We start from the raw sequence: 16,783 nt of genomic DNA, 5'->3' as shown, positions 1-16,783 counted from the left end.
AGCAAATTGCAGTAGCAACTAACATATTTCACATAGGGCCAGGGGAATCAAAATGGGGTATTCCTATCTGTAGAAGTTGCCCCTTATCAATAGAGAATGAAGGGAGCACTTGCCGTAGAAGCACCGCGTGCTATGTTCATTCCAGGGACAATTGTCTCTCCATTCATGGGACCAGTGAGAGTCCTAGCGGTTGGAACCCAGTGATCAGCTTGTTAATGGCAATACCACTTCAATAAAAAAAACAACATATTGTATCAGTCTTTAAATTCAGGCCATGTGAAATCCTATTTTCATATTTTCCAGGAAAATCACACAAAAGTCTCCCTGGGTAAGGGCTGTATTAAGGGTTGTGTTTACGCCATTTACCCTATGGTAAAACTGACATGTTATACATGTTCCTCAAAATGTTACGATTACAATGATATGTAACTTGCATAACTTTTATTTTATCTGATGGCTTTTAAAAAAATGTAATCTTTAAAAAAAATTAAATGTTCCTTAAAATCGCTCAATTCCCATCCTTATAAGGCTTTTATCCTTTGGTCTATGGGGCTGTGTGAGGTGTTATTTTTTGCACCATGATGTTTACTTTCTATCGGTACCTTTATTGCGTATATGCGAGTTTTTGATCACTTTTTATTAAACTTTTTATGGATTTGATGTGACCAAAAATGCACAATTTCGCACTTTGGAATTTTTTTGCGCTTACACTGTTTACCATGAGAGATCAGGAAGGGTATAATTTAATAGTTCGGGTGATTATGCACGCGGTGATACCAAATATGTTTATTTATTTTTATTTATTAAATGGGAAAAGGGGGGGGGGGTGATTCATACTTTTATTAGAGGAGGGGATTTTTTAATATACACATTTATTAGAGGTCCCCCTGGGGGACTTCTAATACAACTACACTAATCTCATAGAGAACAGTGTAGTATACTTAATACAGCACCGATCCATCAGATCGGAGCTGTATTGCTCTGGTCTGCATCAGACCAGATGCATGGATTGCCCAGCCAGGTTCAGAGTCTGTCCGACTCTGAGCCCCGGCCGGCTCAGAAGAAGGCATCTCCCCTCCTTGATCACATCATGGAGGGGAGATCCCGCCACTAGACATCAGGAATGTTGCTCTGCAGGGCATTTAAATGCAGCTGTCATGTTTGACAGCTGCATTTAAATGTCCTTATTAGCAGGCGTGGCCCCTAATGGCGCCATGATGCATGAGATACGTCATGAGTCGCGATGAGCAGTGTAAGCAATCACTGATCTGCTAGATCCCCGCTCGCCTACTGTGCCTATTACACGTCTAATTTATATAGATAGATAGATAGATATTGTTAGTGATGTCTGTGCAGCCCTTGCCTTAAAGGGAGCCTGTCACCGGGGACGCGGGCACAGAGCCCGCCCGATATCTTCGGGCGCTGATATCTTCGTCCCGGGACTGGCTCCAGGAACGGGACTCATCGCAAAGGGTAAGTATCCGGGAGCTGCACCGGGGGGTCGGGCGGGCCCTGTGCCCGCGTCCCCAGTGACAGGTTCTCTTTAAGTGTAAAATAATAAACTTTATACACACCTGTCCACACTCCCTGGAGTCCTTCTCATATCTACCCTCTGCCCGCAACTGCCTCTGAAACTTCAGAGAGTCTCTGAAGTGACAGATCTCTCAGCCAATCACTGGCTGCGGCACTGTCTCTGCCAGTGATTGGCTGGGCAGCCTGTCACTTCAGAGGCTGAAGTTTCGAGGAGCAAGGATTAAATAACACAGTCAGCTGATAATCTTTTTTATTTGGCTGCTTGTTGTCTTTATTACACAGAGCGATAATCTGCTGAATCGGCCTGATTGGACAGATTATTGCTTCATCCGTATAATAGGGCCCTAAGAGCATCTTTCACCAGTTTGGGCCCCTGGGGTAATCCAGAGACAAGGGTGTATAGGCCCTATTACATGGAGCGATAATCTGCCCAATCAGACCAATTAAGCAGATTATTGCTCTGTGTAATAAAGACATTGATAAGCTATCTTCTTTCCGTCTGTATGCAGGCAATGATCGAATGACTAATGAAAATTTGTTCATATGTCGTTTGCAATTACGATCGTTTGTATACTAGAGTATGCGAACAACCGTAATTGCGATTGTAACCAATGACTATTGTTCTGTGTATTATTGTGAAGGATCTCCGGTGGTTGGCAAAAGCTCTCTTTTGCGATTGTTTATTGTTAATTGCAGAAAACAAAAAATCGCTTAGGGCGCTATTACACAGAACGATAGTCGTCTGAATCGGTCCTATCCAGCCGATTATCGCTCAATGTAATAAACACAATGATCAGCCGATGACAACGATCATTGGCTGATCGTTGATATAGGTTTGGACCTATAGTTGTCGGGCGCCGACTGTGCATCGATATGTGTAACAGCGGTGCGCGGCCGACGGCTGACGATTTCCAAACTCTATACATTACCATCCATGCTGCAGGGCTCCTCTTGCAATCTTTTTCTCCCCAGGTCCCACGCATTGCAGCTTCACAGCGGCCTGTCTGAGCTGACAGGCCGCTCAGCCAATCACTGGACGGAACCACCGCAGCCAGTAATTGGCTGAGCGGCCTGTCAGCTCAGACAGGCCGCTTTGGAGCTGCAGCACGTGGGACCTGGGGAGAAGCAGAGGACAAGAGGAGCCCTGCAGCATGGATAGGTAATGTATAGAGGTTTCTTCTCAGCTTTACTCTCAGAAAATACAACATATACAACATCCCACCAAGGACACCATCTGCAGGGAGGTTGTATGTTCTCTCTGTGTTTGCATAGGTTTATTCCCACACTACAAAAACCATACAAATAGTTCAATGTGTCATTGAGATTGTGAGCCGCAATAAGGACAGAGACCGGTCTGAGTAATGACAAGCTATGTAAAGCGCTGCAGAATAAAATGGTGCTATATAAAATATAAATATTGTCGACAAGATTGGAGGCAATTAGCTGATTGGTGGGGGTCTGACTATTGGGAACCCCACTGATCACGAAAATAAAGCTCAAATGTGCCCAGAGTGAATGGGGGCAGCAGCGCATGTGATCATGATAGTGTGATCAGTACTACATATAGGTAGTTTTTACTTGTCATGATAGGGCACCATTATTTTAGAAGTTTGATCTGATATATTTCATTGAACATTTAATACAAGAGGGACAAGGCTTATGTAGATAATTACCTATACTAGATAATGGCTGTGACCGTGTATCCTATATACTGCAGTTCTATTTATGGCTACCTGTAGCCTTTTGTATTGCTCATATATCTGATGCATGACAAGTGCGCTTCCTCAGTATACTGTGGTTTTATATAGAGGACTGTTTGCAGTTAATGGAGTGTGACGTCTCCGAGATGCTTTGATCCCTTCTCCACAGGGTTCTTCTATAGAGTAGACTTCAAGTCCAAGGTAACGCTTATCCTGTTCCTGCATGGACTAATATTGTACAGTGCATCATGCTTTGGTCCCTATTACTTTTGTTTTTAGATAACATTTTTTTCATACTGTATACTGTATATACACTATACTATAACCATAAAGGGCTCCATTATTGTCAGCTGAAGAGGCCTGTGTAATAAGGCTAGCGATCAGACAACTAACAAGCAAACTGTCATTTATCGGCTGATCAGGTCATTCTGACAAGTAGAAAAATCATTGGCTGTCAGTAACTCATCTCCCCTTGTGATAGGGGATGCGCAGCTGACAGTTCATTGCCGGAAAGTTCCACAGATAGGGTGGGTTCAGACTACGGAATCTGCGCGGATAAGTTCTGGCAGATTCCGTCGCTAGTAACCCCTCACGGCCACGCCTTTCCGCCAGCTCCATAGACACCATTCTATGGGCGGACCGATTCTGCTATCTGCCGAAAGAATTGACATTGGAATCCGAGTGTGTACTAGCGTCTGGATCCGCCGGAATTTATCTGCACGGATTCCGTAGTCTGAACCCACCCATACTATGCAGCAAGTTGTCAGCCAGACAAATGTTCTTCTGAAAGCTAATGTGTATGGTCACCTACAGAATATATTTCATCCCATGCCATATTACAGATGTATTCTCCTCTGGAAACATTGGGGGACATCTATGAAGACACAGGTAGCGGACACCGATAGAAAGTACAGATCATGGCACAAAAAATGACACCCCACACAGCCCCATAGACTAAAAAATAAAAGGATATAAGGATCAGAATAGAACAATTAAATTTTTTTAAAACTGTCAAATAAAATAAAGTTATACAATTTGCTTATCATTGTAATCATACTGAATTGAGGAACATAGATAACACGTCAGTTTTACCATAGGAAGAACAGAGTAAACACAAATCCCCTCGGAATGAAAGAAAAAAATTGTTTGTTACTTCAATTTTACAGCAAAAATATTTTTTTTCCCCAGTTTTGCAGCATATTTTATGGAAAAAATGTCTGTAATTGCAACGTACAATTGTTGTCGCAAAAAATATGGGTCTGAAGGGAAAAAAATGCAAGTGCTATGGCCTTTTAACCCCTTCATGACCCAGAACGTAACTGTACGTCCTTGGTCGGGCAGGGGAGTTCAGAAGGGGGCCGCAAGGCGATCCTACTCTAAACTGCCGCGTTCACGGATGCTATTAGTAGCCCAGGACCGTGTCAGTTAGCGGATGCCGTCCGAACGCCACGTCTGCTAATTTGCTATTAAGATGCATTTAAATAGCTATTTTCCCGCATCCATGGTGGTCTAGTGGACGGATGCCCCCCATCCCACGATGCGATCCATTAAACTTATCCAGCCGTGGCTTTAGCATTGGAATAATACTGATCCTGGCTCGGTAATTGACAGATCTTGTCTACAGCAGACCAGAGTAATACAGCACTGATCTAATGTATCAGTGCTGTATTATGTTTATTACACTGATCTTTAAATAATCTTTTTTCATTAATAAAAAATCCCCTCCACTAATAAAAATTTAAATCACCACCACCATTTTATAAATAAAAATAAATCAATGAATAAACATATTTGGTATCACCGCGTGCATAATCACCTGAACTATTAAATGATCACATTCCTGATCACGCACAGTAAATGGCATAAGCGCAAAAACCCGTCAAAAACCCGCCTGTCAAATCTAGAAAATTTGTTATAAAATGTTATCAAAAAGTGTACAGGCCTCTCTCGCCTGACCACCAACAGATTATGTCAGAAGAGATAGGGTTCGGGCGTGATGGACCTTTTTGTTATGGGATAGATAAGCCAAAACCAGAACTCTCTGGGTGCGGCTTACCCCTCCCATTCCCTAGAGAACACAGGATCGATCAGCCTGCCGAACGTTCCTGTGTACTGGAAGGATGGGGCCCAGACGAGAGAGATAATGATCGCTCGACCATCAGTTATTGAAGGAGTATGGCCAGCTTTAGAGTGTGCATAATTTTTTGTAAAAAAATTAATTTCAAAGGTTCAGAAACCATTCAGTGGTGTAGGAAAAGTGACATAAACCTGCCATACATTTATAATAACATGTATTAGTAAATGACCAATTTTCACCATTACTTGACTTGATGCTTTTTATAACCATTTTGATACAATTGCCCCCTTGACAACGAATTTCAATTGAGAGAGAATGCCCTATGACATCATTGTGCCAAGAAATATGCTAATCACAGTCCTAATTATACAAGACCAGACTACAATAGAGTGATGTAAGGCCACTGTTGTGTTTCCCATATTAAGTTGATACCTGACAGACCCAACTTTCAGAAAATTCCGAGAAGTTTCTAAAAATTGTATGAGTTCCTTCCATGTCAACAGCAAGTCCATTGTTATTCGCCTGTCTGGAGGATCACCCAAAACAAAAAAGACAAAGGCCAACCCCATGACACTCCACAACAAAAACTGGGTGTGAGCCAAGGGCAAGTGCATTAAAAAAAAAAAAGGCAGCAATGCAGCAACAAATCCTAGAGACAAACCAAAATAGACATTTACAAGTGGAAAAAGATATATTCTGACCACAATGACCCCTGTTTATTTATGAGTCAAGGTAAAAAGCCTAGGTTTACAAAGAATACAAAGGACAGGTAGATAATTATTCATAGAGTAAATACCCCTCCCCCAAAACAACATAAATTTAAATAAATTTAAATATAAAAAAAGGGGTCAGACAGGGTCACACAGAGTGTGGGGGAGGGGGGGCAATATTATGATTAGTAAGTGGTGTTCCCCCATATTTCTTTCAGAATTATGTTTATGTTCTAGCAATGCAGATGGAATAAGCACGAGGTACATGTTTTAGATGATATTTATGGACTTCATTCTAAGAGTCCTTTTACATAGGCCAATTATTGAAAATGACTAGAGATGAGCGAGCCTTGAGCACGTTCGGGTTAGGGCCCTAATACACGGAGCGATAATTGGCCAAATCAGCCAAAGAGTCAAAGATCAGCCAATGATCGTGTCTCATCAACTGATCGTGTCTTTAGCATTTAAAGGTATCCTTTAACATGCATTAATGGATACCTGTATAGTATGTAGTAGGTGATTCATTGGTGGAAGTCATACTTGGATCTTGGTTCCCAAGGAAGCCAAAAGACCCTATTTGTTCCATAGAGAGACACCACTATTATAAATGGACCATGGTAAGTAGGAGAGCACTGTTAGCGATTTAACACTAGGATCATCCAAGGTTCAGGTTACCCCTCAGGCCTTCAGCCCATCTAAGGTAAAGAGATCATTTATCTTAATGTATAAAGTTTAGAATCAGAGATATCTTTGACCGCATCAAACCATACTGGTATACATATGCAAATATAGCTGATATTCCTCCATTGTGTCGGACTCACCGGTATCATTGTGTTGATTCGGCCCATCCTTAAAGTTATAAACAATTGTTTAATTTTTCATTATTTCCTCCTCTCCGTGATAATTGGAGATAAAAGGATCTAAATGGATAAGGAACAATAGACTCATCTTATCGCTCGGCTCTTAAATAAAATAAAGCTATGAAAGGAAAATGTGTTGGGATGAGCCATCATTTCTACCTTCTCTATCCATGGACATTAGAATGGAGCAGTGCTATTAGCCCAGACTAGAACCTTACTGTAAATTCACCAGATGACACCGGTAATCCAGCAGACTTACTGGAGCCAAGGCCAGGGACATTTGTCGGGAAGTGAGAACCTGGAATGGTTACGTTAATTAGCCCTTTCTGATAGCTATTATCCATGTTTTTGGTTTCGCCTTTGATGTGGTTCACACTTGCATATCCAACAAGCTATAAAACAGAGACTCACCATGGGCTCAGCTCTTAAACACGCACACAAGACAAAAGCTGGTGGGTCCAGCCACCACACATCGGGCTTCAACATGGTCAGACAAAGCTTTTCTATAGACTTTATCCTAACAGGGAGTAAAGAGGAGACACTGCCCGGGAAGGAAACCTCAAGACCCCACATCCCTTGTGTTCCACAGCCGCAGCCTCCAAGCAAGTACTGTGAGAGGCCCAACCAACACAAAAGGAGTGACCCACCAGAACCTTCTGAGGATACAAAGAACCTTACAGAAGAACAAGAAAATTGTCTACAATACGTGGTGTCTTCTACTAGCAGTGAGTATCATTTTTGTATAACTACACTTAAATTCATTTCATTTTCTTATTTTAACTTTAAATTTTATAGTATAATAGAACAGTATGTACTATGTATTTATGCTATACTATATACTTCCAACTACTGTAAATGAGCAACTTTCGAGTTGATGATGGAAGTCAGACCCCACTGATCTGATATTGATGGATTATATATACCATCAATATCAGATCAGTGGGGTCTGAATCCCAACACAGCGCCATAGATTCTCCAGTGGCTGTATCTGGTATTGCAGTGGCTATATCTGGTATGGTAGCTCAGTTCTATTGACTTGAATGGAACTGAACCACGTGGAACTCTAGTGCCAAACAAAGCAACTACAGCATATATAGACTTGTGCCTGGTAAACCATGAAGGTTTGGCCATTAATATACATTGGGGTCTCCCTGGTCCCAGATGATATTGTTGGAGATTGGGGGTTGGGCAGTGAAAATCCACCAGGATATGACCTAATGATTGGTCAACAGTTATTGAAGGTCGGCCATCCCTGTGATTTGAGTAGTATTATCTATTGTTTATGGGAGCTTCCTGGCACTACCTTAACAGATATTGGCTATAGGGATAAGCCGCTGCCAGTGCTTTTTGACAATGGTTTACCTCCCCTCTTCCCATTCACAAGAACTTTTAGGCCATGTTCACACGGTGTAAAACACCATCCATTCTGTGACCCGGCCAGGTCACAGAATGGCCAGTGTTTGTGAAGATCATCCAGGCCGGTACTGCTATTGTTGGGCTATTCTAAGGATAAGTCGTGAATATCAAAGTCCTGAATACCTGTTTAATATTGTCTCTTTAATGTATTAGGTTATGATTTTTATAATACAAATGAAACATAGGTTTTGAGATTAAAGTATGTGATAAAGTCAGGCTATCGTACCACCAATAAGACCTTGGTTTATATTGCATTGTTAACCTATGATTCAGTAACGGTAACATTGGATAGTTTTATGACATCCCCTAACCTTAGCTCTATGCTCTGTTCTTCTCCTTTGACTTATCTTCACCTTTATTCTTTGAAAAGGTGATAACATTTCTCGAGGTAGGGATATTGACAGCCGCTGCATCTACCTAACGTGCCGGTAATCTGCTTTCTCTATTGTATGGAGTGTTTACATGGCTGATATATGTTCTTTTTATTGTTATACAGCTTCACATAAAGGATGGGGAAGTGCGGATGAGTCGACTCCCAGTTGTTCTGAGGATGAGGGTGAGCAGGCCCGTTGTAATACCCCAGAGAGTGGCCTCCAAGAAGATATAGACCATGGGGGTACCAGTCCAAAAAGTGAAATGCAACGCAGAATGAGAACGGCCTTCACGCCCCAGCAGATCTGCAAACTTGAAGAAATGTTCAAGAAGCAAAGATACCTGGGAGCATCTGAGAGGAAGAAGTTAGCGAGTTCCTTACAACTGTCTGAAATTCAGGTGACTATGGCATCAATGACAGCAAGAACAATACATCAACACTAGTGAAATAAGGACGCTCTTATATGTGACATTGCTTGGTGGGACAATAACCCTTACATATATTATCTTCCTTCTCTTAGGGCCCTTTTACATGGCCCGTTGTGAGCCGTATTACGAGCACCAACCAGTGCCGCATTGTTTGTGCAGCCTGTCAACTTCACGATAGTCGCTCACATTTCTGTTTTTGCAAGCGACTGTCCATGATTTTGATGCCCGACCAAAAGATGCAATCAGCAGACAAGCGAGAGATTTCTTGTTTGTCGGGGGATCGCTGGCCCGTTTACACTGATCATCTATCGGCAGTGGGGTTCCCGTCTGTCCTCGAAACTTATTTCCTACCTGCTGATAATTGACCATGTAGAAGGACCCTTAGGCTTGGTTCACACTTAGGGGGACATTTATCAAACTGGTGTAATGTAAAATTGGCCCAATCAGATTCCACTTTTCATTCCTCACAGATTCCTTGAAAAATGAAAGGTGGAATCTGATTGGTTGCTAGGGGCAACTAAGACAATTCTACTTTACACCAGTTTGATAAATCTCCCTTGATCAGAATTTTTAGCCCAAACCAGAAAAGGGTAAAAAAAAAAAAAAAAAGTTGCAAATACTTGTGCCAAACGTCATCTTCGGACGGACAGCCGAATCCCTACTGCCGTCCCCCCTTTCGCTGCGTCACAACTGTGCTCAGCCGCGATTGGCTGAGAACAGTTATGCTCAGCCAATAGCGGCTGAGCAGCTGATGACGCGGTGGAGGGGGGGGCGGCGGTAGGGATTCGGCCGTCCATCCGAAGATGACGTTTGGCACAAGATGGCGGACGGCCTCGACACGGATCAGGTAATGTATAATGCACCACACACTTCCGGGTACACGGACGGGGGTGGTGGGACACGGGGAAGGGGGCGATTCACAGACATAACATACATTACAAAGTGGTATAACTTTGTAATGTGTGTTATTCTGTGAATAATTTTTTAGCGCCGCACTACCCCTTTAAGACAACATAATGACCAATCATGCTGTATCTGAGCCATTGACTTTGTCAATTTATGCAATCTAAATGTATGTGACAAAAAGATTCTGAAAACGTACTGCCCTATCTAAATGTATGTGACAAAAATATTCTGAAAACTTATGGCCCTATTACACGGGTCCATTATTGGTGAAAGACTTTCCTAGGAATGCTTGTTTACTTGATAATCGTACTGTGTTAAAGGGCCAGTAAACGCTCGTTCATTGTCTGTCGGAATCTTTTGTGCGACCATATAAATTATCGATTTTGTCTGCCCTTCGCCCTGACTAAACACAGGATGTATGACTGATAACAATGCATTTAAATGGGTTCACAAATGATCCAGCTATCATTCATGCAGCCCCGAAAGCCCAATAATCGAGTCTTGTAAAGGCACTGCAAAGCAAATGAACATCGATTGGCTCTTGTTTTCTGCCTCAAATCGGGCAGAACAGTAATTGGCTATTTCCACCACTAGGGGGAGACAGCTGGTATTCCAAGTGTCTGAAATGTTGATAAAAAAGAAAAGGACTCCTACGGAGGTTCATGGGTAGTGTCAGTGCTCTGGTGTACATATTATTTTCCTTCTTTGTTGTCCCTCCTTATTTATAGGCATAGCCAAATACTTTTTCCTCCACATTGAGACCAATGACAATATTATTTCTTTCCAGGTCAAAACTTGGTTTCAAAATCGAAGGATGAAACTCAAGAGACAAATGCAAGACCACCAACATCGGCTGACCACCTCTTCTGTCTGCTACACCCACCCCCTCCCTTACTATCATGGACCGCCTGTATCTGTAAATAATTTACCTTTCTACCAAACTCAGAGCCATTCATATCAAGCCCAGGAGGCCGCGTACACCACCGACCCACGGTTCTTGCCTCCACCAGTACCGCACCAGGCCATCATGAGCGCTACCCATCCAGAACAATACAGTCCTTTCTTCAGCTCTCGTTACATGTAGTTCATGTAACAATGGGACTTTTTGACTTCACAGATTTTTTTGCTGCTTTTTTGTGTTTGTTTGTTTTTGTGATAATTTAAATTATATATCAGTCCATGAACTATTGTGTGAAATGTCGACAATCTGAGTAATATAACTTTAAATTGTACAGTAATATTCTGTCTGGTCTCAACCTAATAAGTAAAATATTGAAGTTTGTAAATATGTTAATTTATAAATCGTTCTCAACTTTGGCTTTTGCTTTGGTTATTAATTTTCTTGCAATGAGGGAGGGAAATGTTATATATTGTATGTAGCAGGAGGGTACACAACTTACAGCTACAACTCCCAATAACACCAGATCAGTAGTTGTAATAATCTAAAATCAACCATAGACATTCAATGCAATCTAATGCCTACTAGGACAGCCAGGCATATATCACCCCGTGTAAGGCTGGGTTCACACTGCGTTTTTGCAATCCGTTTTGATTCGTTTTTTTTTTAAATGGAAGTCAATGGAAAAATGGATCAAAACGGATGCACACAACTGCATCCGTTTTTGCAATCCGTTTTTCATCCGAGGTGCTGGGATAAAGGTGGCCATACACCTTCAATAACAGAAGGTCAAACTATCATTTGGCCATCAGCTATATCTCCCGCCACCGCATTAATCTGTTGCATTATTTCTTTCTATTTTTGTGTTTTCCGTCCCTTGAAGAAATGTGTAAGAAAATAAAAAAAATTAGGATGAAAAAATGCAATAGGTTTCCGCAAAACCCCAGCAGTATGCTGGAGTTTTAATGTGTCTTGCAGAAACCTACTGCATTTTTTTGTTCTAATTTTTGTATATTTCATTTATACCTCCCTTCAAGGGACAAAATATACAAAAATAATAACAAAATAATAAAATAATGCATTATGTTACTTGAAGGTGACCCAGGCACTCTCCACTCTGCCGAGCAGTGGGCTCCTGGTTAATTGCTTAAGGGTACTATTACACGGAATGATAATCGGCCGATTATCGCTCCATGTAATAAATACAACGATCAGCCGATGACAACGATAGCGACTGACGATATACATTACCTATCCATGTTTCAGGGCTGCTGCTGCGGTCTTCTCCTCCCCGGGTCCTGCGCGCTCTAGCTTCAGAGTGGCCTGTCAGCTGACCCATGGAAAAGAAGACCGCAGCAGCAGACCTGGAACGTGGATAGGTAATGTATATAGTTAAGCAAGGGCTGCAAGGACATCGGTAACGATGTCCCTGCAGCCCTTGTTTAACGATTATCGGGCCGTGTAATAGGTCCAGTAAACGAGCGACGATCTAGCAGATCGCTGTTTGTTTACAGGTATTATCAGGCCCCCATCGGCCCGTGTAATACCACCCTAAGTCTCCCATTGATATCAATGTCATTCATTACTCAAGTCGAGAACATTGAAAAATACTCAGACTACCACTCAAGTATTTTAGTGCTCACTCAACACTAATAATGGCCAATTCTAAAGCCCCTATTACACGGGACGATTATTCTGCAATTATTATTGTACGATTGGACGATTATTGTATCGTTTGAATTTAAACAATAATTATTTCGTGTAAATGCAGGCAACAATAAAATGACCAATGAGAAATCGTTCACTAATCGTTCCACATCGTTGCTTCATTTGCTGGGATCAGATGGAGTAAATGATCGTAGTAACCAACTAATGAATATCGTTCTGTGTAATATGATGAACGAATTCAGGTAAATGATAAACAATCTCGTTTGCGAACATTCATCGTAAAAAATTCCTTATTGCTTAATATTACATGGGCCAATATTGAGTAGAAAGCGAACCTGTCAGATCAGTTCTCACTTCCTCCTTGTTTCCTGCTTGCCGTCTGTGCTATTAAATGGGGGAGGGGGATTGTGTGGGGGCTGCCCGGACGATTTTTAGATTGTCTGAGGGGCCCATAGGAGAGGGCAGCAGTCTGTTGCCGTTGCTCCTGTTACACGGAGTGACACACAGAAGACCGTCACTGTGCTGATTGTTTTGTTCCAGCATGTTGAAAGATCATGATCAGCCGAAATCACACCAAGCGATTATCAGCCGCAACGGTCAGTAATCCAACAAGATCCTTGGTGTAATAGGGCCTTAAAGGGGTTATCAACAAAAATCTTTTTCTTTTAAATTAACTGGTTTCAGAACGTTATATAGATTTGTAATTCACTTCTATTTAAAAATCTCAAGTCTTACATACTTATCAGCTGATGTATGTCTTGCAGGAAATGTTTTCTTTCCGGTCTTACACAGTGCTCTCTGCTGACATCTCTGTCCGAGACAGGAACTGGCCAGAGAAGTAGATGTTTTCTATGGAGATTTGCTACTACTCTGGCCAGTTCTTGTCTCTGACAGAGATGTCAGCAGAGAGCATTGTGTCAGACCAGAAAGAATACACCACATACAGCAACTGATAAGTACTGGAAGATTTGAGATTCTTAAATAAAATTAAATTACACATCTATATAACTTTCTGAAACCAGTCGATTTAAAGAAAAAGATTTTCGCTGGACAACCCCTTTAAGTCTAAAAGGACTCTAAAGCTAGGTTCACACTAGCATAATATGGTCCCTTTTCACACCCATATTCTGGTTGAAAATCCTGGCCTTACTGCAGGACTGATGACCAGAACTGTAGGTTGGGCCAGGTCTAGTGGTTGGGCCAGGACAGTGGTTGGGCCAGGACTAGTAGCCATAATACCTACACAATAACGTCTCCATATTATGCTAGTGTGAACCTAGCCTAACAGAGACAGACATACAATGTTTACAACATATGCAGCTATACAAGGTCTAAACAGTCAAGGGACTCAATTTGATCTTGTAATAGCTCTTACTACTCTCTATTAGATGGCATATACACTCACCGATGATTTGTCAGGTCTGGTGAAACTACAGATAACACAATGATTTGACTGTGAATTGTGACAAACGATAAACTCATTAAACTCTGCTACATCTGTACATGACACAATCAAATTATAATAAGTACAAAGGGACGTTCCCCAACATGGACAATACTTTTTTCTAATGAATTTATCCACAGTATCTATTAGCTCCTGTTCACAGTGAACAAATCATCCCATCTAGACTCCCAATGGAGTCGGAGTGTAGAAAGCTTACATAGTTACATTAACTTTACAGATAACATCACCATGTATTGGATAATGCACTTAGAAAATGGGGTTGTCCAGGATTCTAGAAACAGTGTCACGCCAGTCCACAGGTTAAGGGTGTTATTACAGGGGGCCCGATAATACCTGTAAACGAGTGCTGATCTGCTAAATTGGCGCTTGTTTAATGGGCCTATTCCACGGCCCGATAATCGTTTAACAAGGGCTGCATGGACATCGTTACCGATGTCCTTGCAGCCCTTGCTTAAACTGCATACATTACCTATCCATGGTCCAGGGCTCCTCTTGCAGTCCGCTTCTCCCCGGGTCCCGCGCGCTGCGGCTTCAGAGCGGCCTGTCTTAACCAGTGATTGGCTGAGCGGCCTGTCAGCTAACACAGGCCGCTCTGAAGCTGCAGCGTGCGGGACCCGGGGAGAAGCAGAGTGCAGTAGGAGCCCTGGACCATGGATATGTAATGTATGCACTTTGCATATCGTCAGCCGCCGGTCTCACACCGCTATTACACGTAGCAATGCGCGGCCGGTGCCCGACAATTATATGTCCGAACCTATATCAACGATCATTCGATTATCGTTGTCATCGGATGATCGCTGTGTTTATTACAAGGAACGATAGTCTGCCGGATAGGGCCGATTCAGCCGATTATCGTTCTGTGTAATAGTACCCTTAGTGTAGTAATGCAGATTGGCCTGACTTGTTTGTAAGGTCTTATTCACATGTTCAGTGTATTTTTACTTCATGATCCGTGCAATTTGGTCCATGCAATTGCATCCTGATGCATCTGCATCCGCGTAAAATGTTGACCTGGCAAAAGAAAAAAATTTGACTGGTTTGTTTTGTTTTTAACCGCATTCTTCACAGATGTGACATCCGAGACGTCCGTGAAAAACATGGATCCCATGGACTTCTACTGGCTAATCCGTGCCCTGATAATGTGAGTTATGACGTCCTATTTTTTCTTGGCACGGATTGTCTGAATAGACTTATAAGATTCAATGGCCCCTAAAATTGTCTGTGGTCGTGGATTCAATTTCACGGAACCTGCGAATGCGGATGTTGGTGCACCCTTCCCTAGAAAAGAGAAGAATGATAGGCTATGCCCAATGTTCGTGTGTATGGTAAGGACAGAAAAGATAACCGCCGGCCCAACGCTGAAGGTGACAGTTATTGAAGGTGTATGGACACTTTAAAGGGGTTCTCTGGAGAAAAAAGGAACCTAGCGAAGTGTTTCACTTTGCTATTACTGTAAATTTGCTCATCCCTACTCTCCAGGAATATTTCCGCAGGTGTAAACTGTGTAAATGAGAAAAAAAAAAAAAGCCCTACAGATTGTGTCAAATCCAAACCCGTGATTTATTGATAGCTGTAGATATCTCATGGGTCAATAAATCACAGCTTTAGATTTGACGGCTCTAGTAGATTGACAGTAGCTTTAGGACCATATTAGATGGCCAGACCCTGCACTGTAAGGGTATGTTCACACTGAGTAAAATAAAGTGACATGTCACTTCTTCGTGCAGAGAGCGGCTGCAGCAGAGGAGCGTGCGCTCTCCCATAGACGGGCTATGACACACTGACGCCTATTTTAATCATTGTGAACATACCCTAAGTGGGCACCGATCTGCTAGATCATCTCTTGCTTAAGCCCCTATTACACCTGTCGACAGCAAGCAGGTGAGTGCAGAGGGGGCTGCGGGGAGCTGCGGGGGGCTGCCCTGGTGATCGCTAGATCGTCCGGGCAGCCCTTAGCAGATAGAAGCGGTCTGCTGTCGCTGCTCCTATTCCACGGAGCGACGGCAGAAGATCGCTGCTATATTAGTCTCTTGTCTTTCCATGTTGAAAGACAAACTACTGCAACGATTAGCCGACATCATTCATGTCCGCTGATCGTTTGCTTCTATCACACAAGACGATTATCAGACGAATAGGGCCTTTACTGTGCCTATTACACGGCTAGAGGGCAGTACAGATATCCAGATATTGTTAGCAATGTCTGTGCAGACCTTGCTGTGATCAGCTGTACCCTCCAACTACACAAGTTTATAGACAAAGATCAGCTGATGATCAACTCTATTTGATGGGGTAACATCTGTCCGATCTATCAGGTAATCTCTCCGTATAACAGGGCCCCGGTCTGACGCCGCTTATTGATAGATGAGCCTGAAGAATAGCTGTACAAGAAACGCAGTCATGTTCGTACAGTTCATTGTTATGATAATGGTGGATAGTGGATACGGTATGGCGAGGTGTCATTGTTTTACTATATGTGAATTAGTTACCATTGCTAAACAGAAAGGTGTTAAAACCAAGCAGTGTGGTAAAGTATTGAATAGAGAGGTGATAAAACTCAGCACTGAGCAGTGAGGTGTTAACACTGTGGTGAATGATGTAACAATAAGTATTAGGAGGTGAGGTGTAAAGATGACATCTTTATTATAGTGCTGGTGCCTGGATTCTTCCACATCTAGAAGGGTCACCCATTGTACATGTGTTATACTTAACTTGTCTGAGGAATGAAGCGTCTCCTCTCAGACACATGGCT

General features: G+C 42.4%; 1 protein-coding gene across 1 annotated transcript; it reads left to right on the top strand.

Annotated features, from left to right (window-relative positions):
• Positions 1–7,364: 7,364 nt before the first annotated feature.
• LOC138800001 (homeobox protein pv.1-like) lies at positions 7,365–11,087 on the top strand. The gene is made up of 3 exons (XM_069981810.1): positions 7,365–7,605; positions 8,793–9,067; positions 10,791–11,087. The coding sequence occupies exons 1-3, from the start codon at positions 7,365–7,367 to the stop codon at positions 11,085–11,087; spliced, it is 813 nt and encodes a 270-aa protein (XP_069837911.1).
• The last annotated feature ends 5,696 nt before the right edge of the window (positions 11,088–16,783 follow it).

The sequence above is a fragment of the Dendropsophus ebraccatus genome, chromosome 8 (assembly GCF_027789765.1).
Source record: "Dendropsophus ebraccatus isolate aDenEbr1 chromosome 8, aDenEbr1.pat, whole genome shotgun sequence".
NCBI lineage: Eukaryota > Metazoa > Chordata > Amphibia > Anura > Hylidae > Dendropsophus > Dendropsophus ebraccatus.
The sequence above is the reverse complement of the archived record's forward strand: the minus strand, read 5'-3'. Positions and strand labels throughout refer to the sequence as shown.

What these genes read in the sequence shown, in the direction of transcription:
- LOC138800001 (XM_069981810.1), top strand. Translation starts at nt 7,365, where the DNA reads ATGGTCAGACAAAGCTTTTCTATAGACTTTATCCTAACAGGGAGTAAA. An exon ending in CGTGGTGTCTTCTACTAGCA is followed by an intron (nt 7,606 to 8,792) that starts GTGAGTATCATT and finishes ATTGTTATACAG; the next exon opens with CTTCACATAAAGGATGGGGA. An exon ending in TACAACTGTCTGAAATTCAG is followed by an intron (nt 9,068 to 10,790) that starts GTGACTATGGCA and finishes ATTTCTTTCCAG; the next exon opens with GTCAAAACTTGGTTTCAAAA.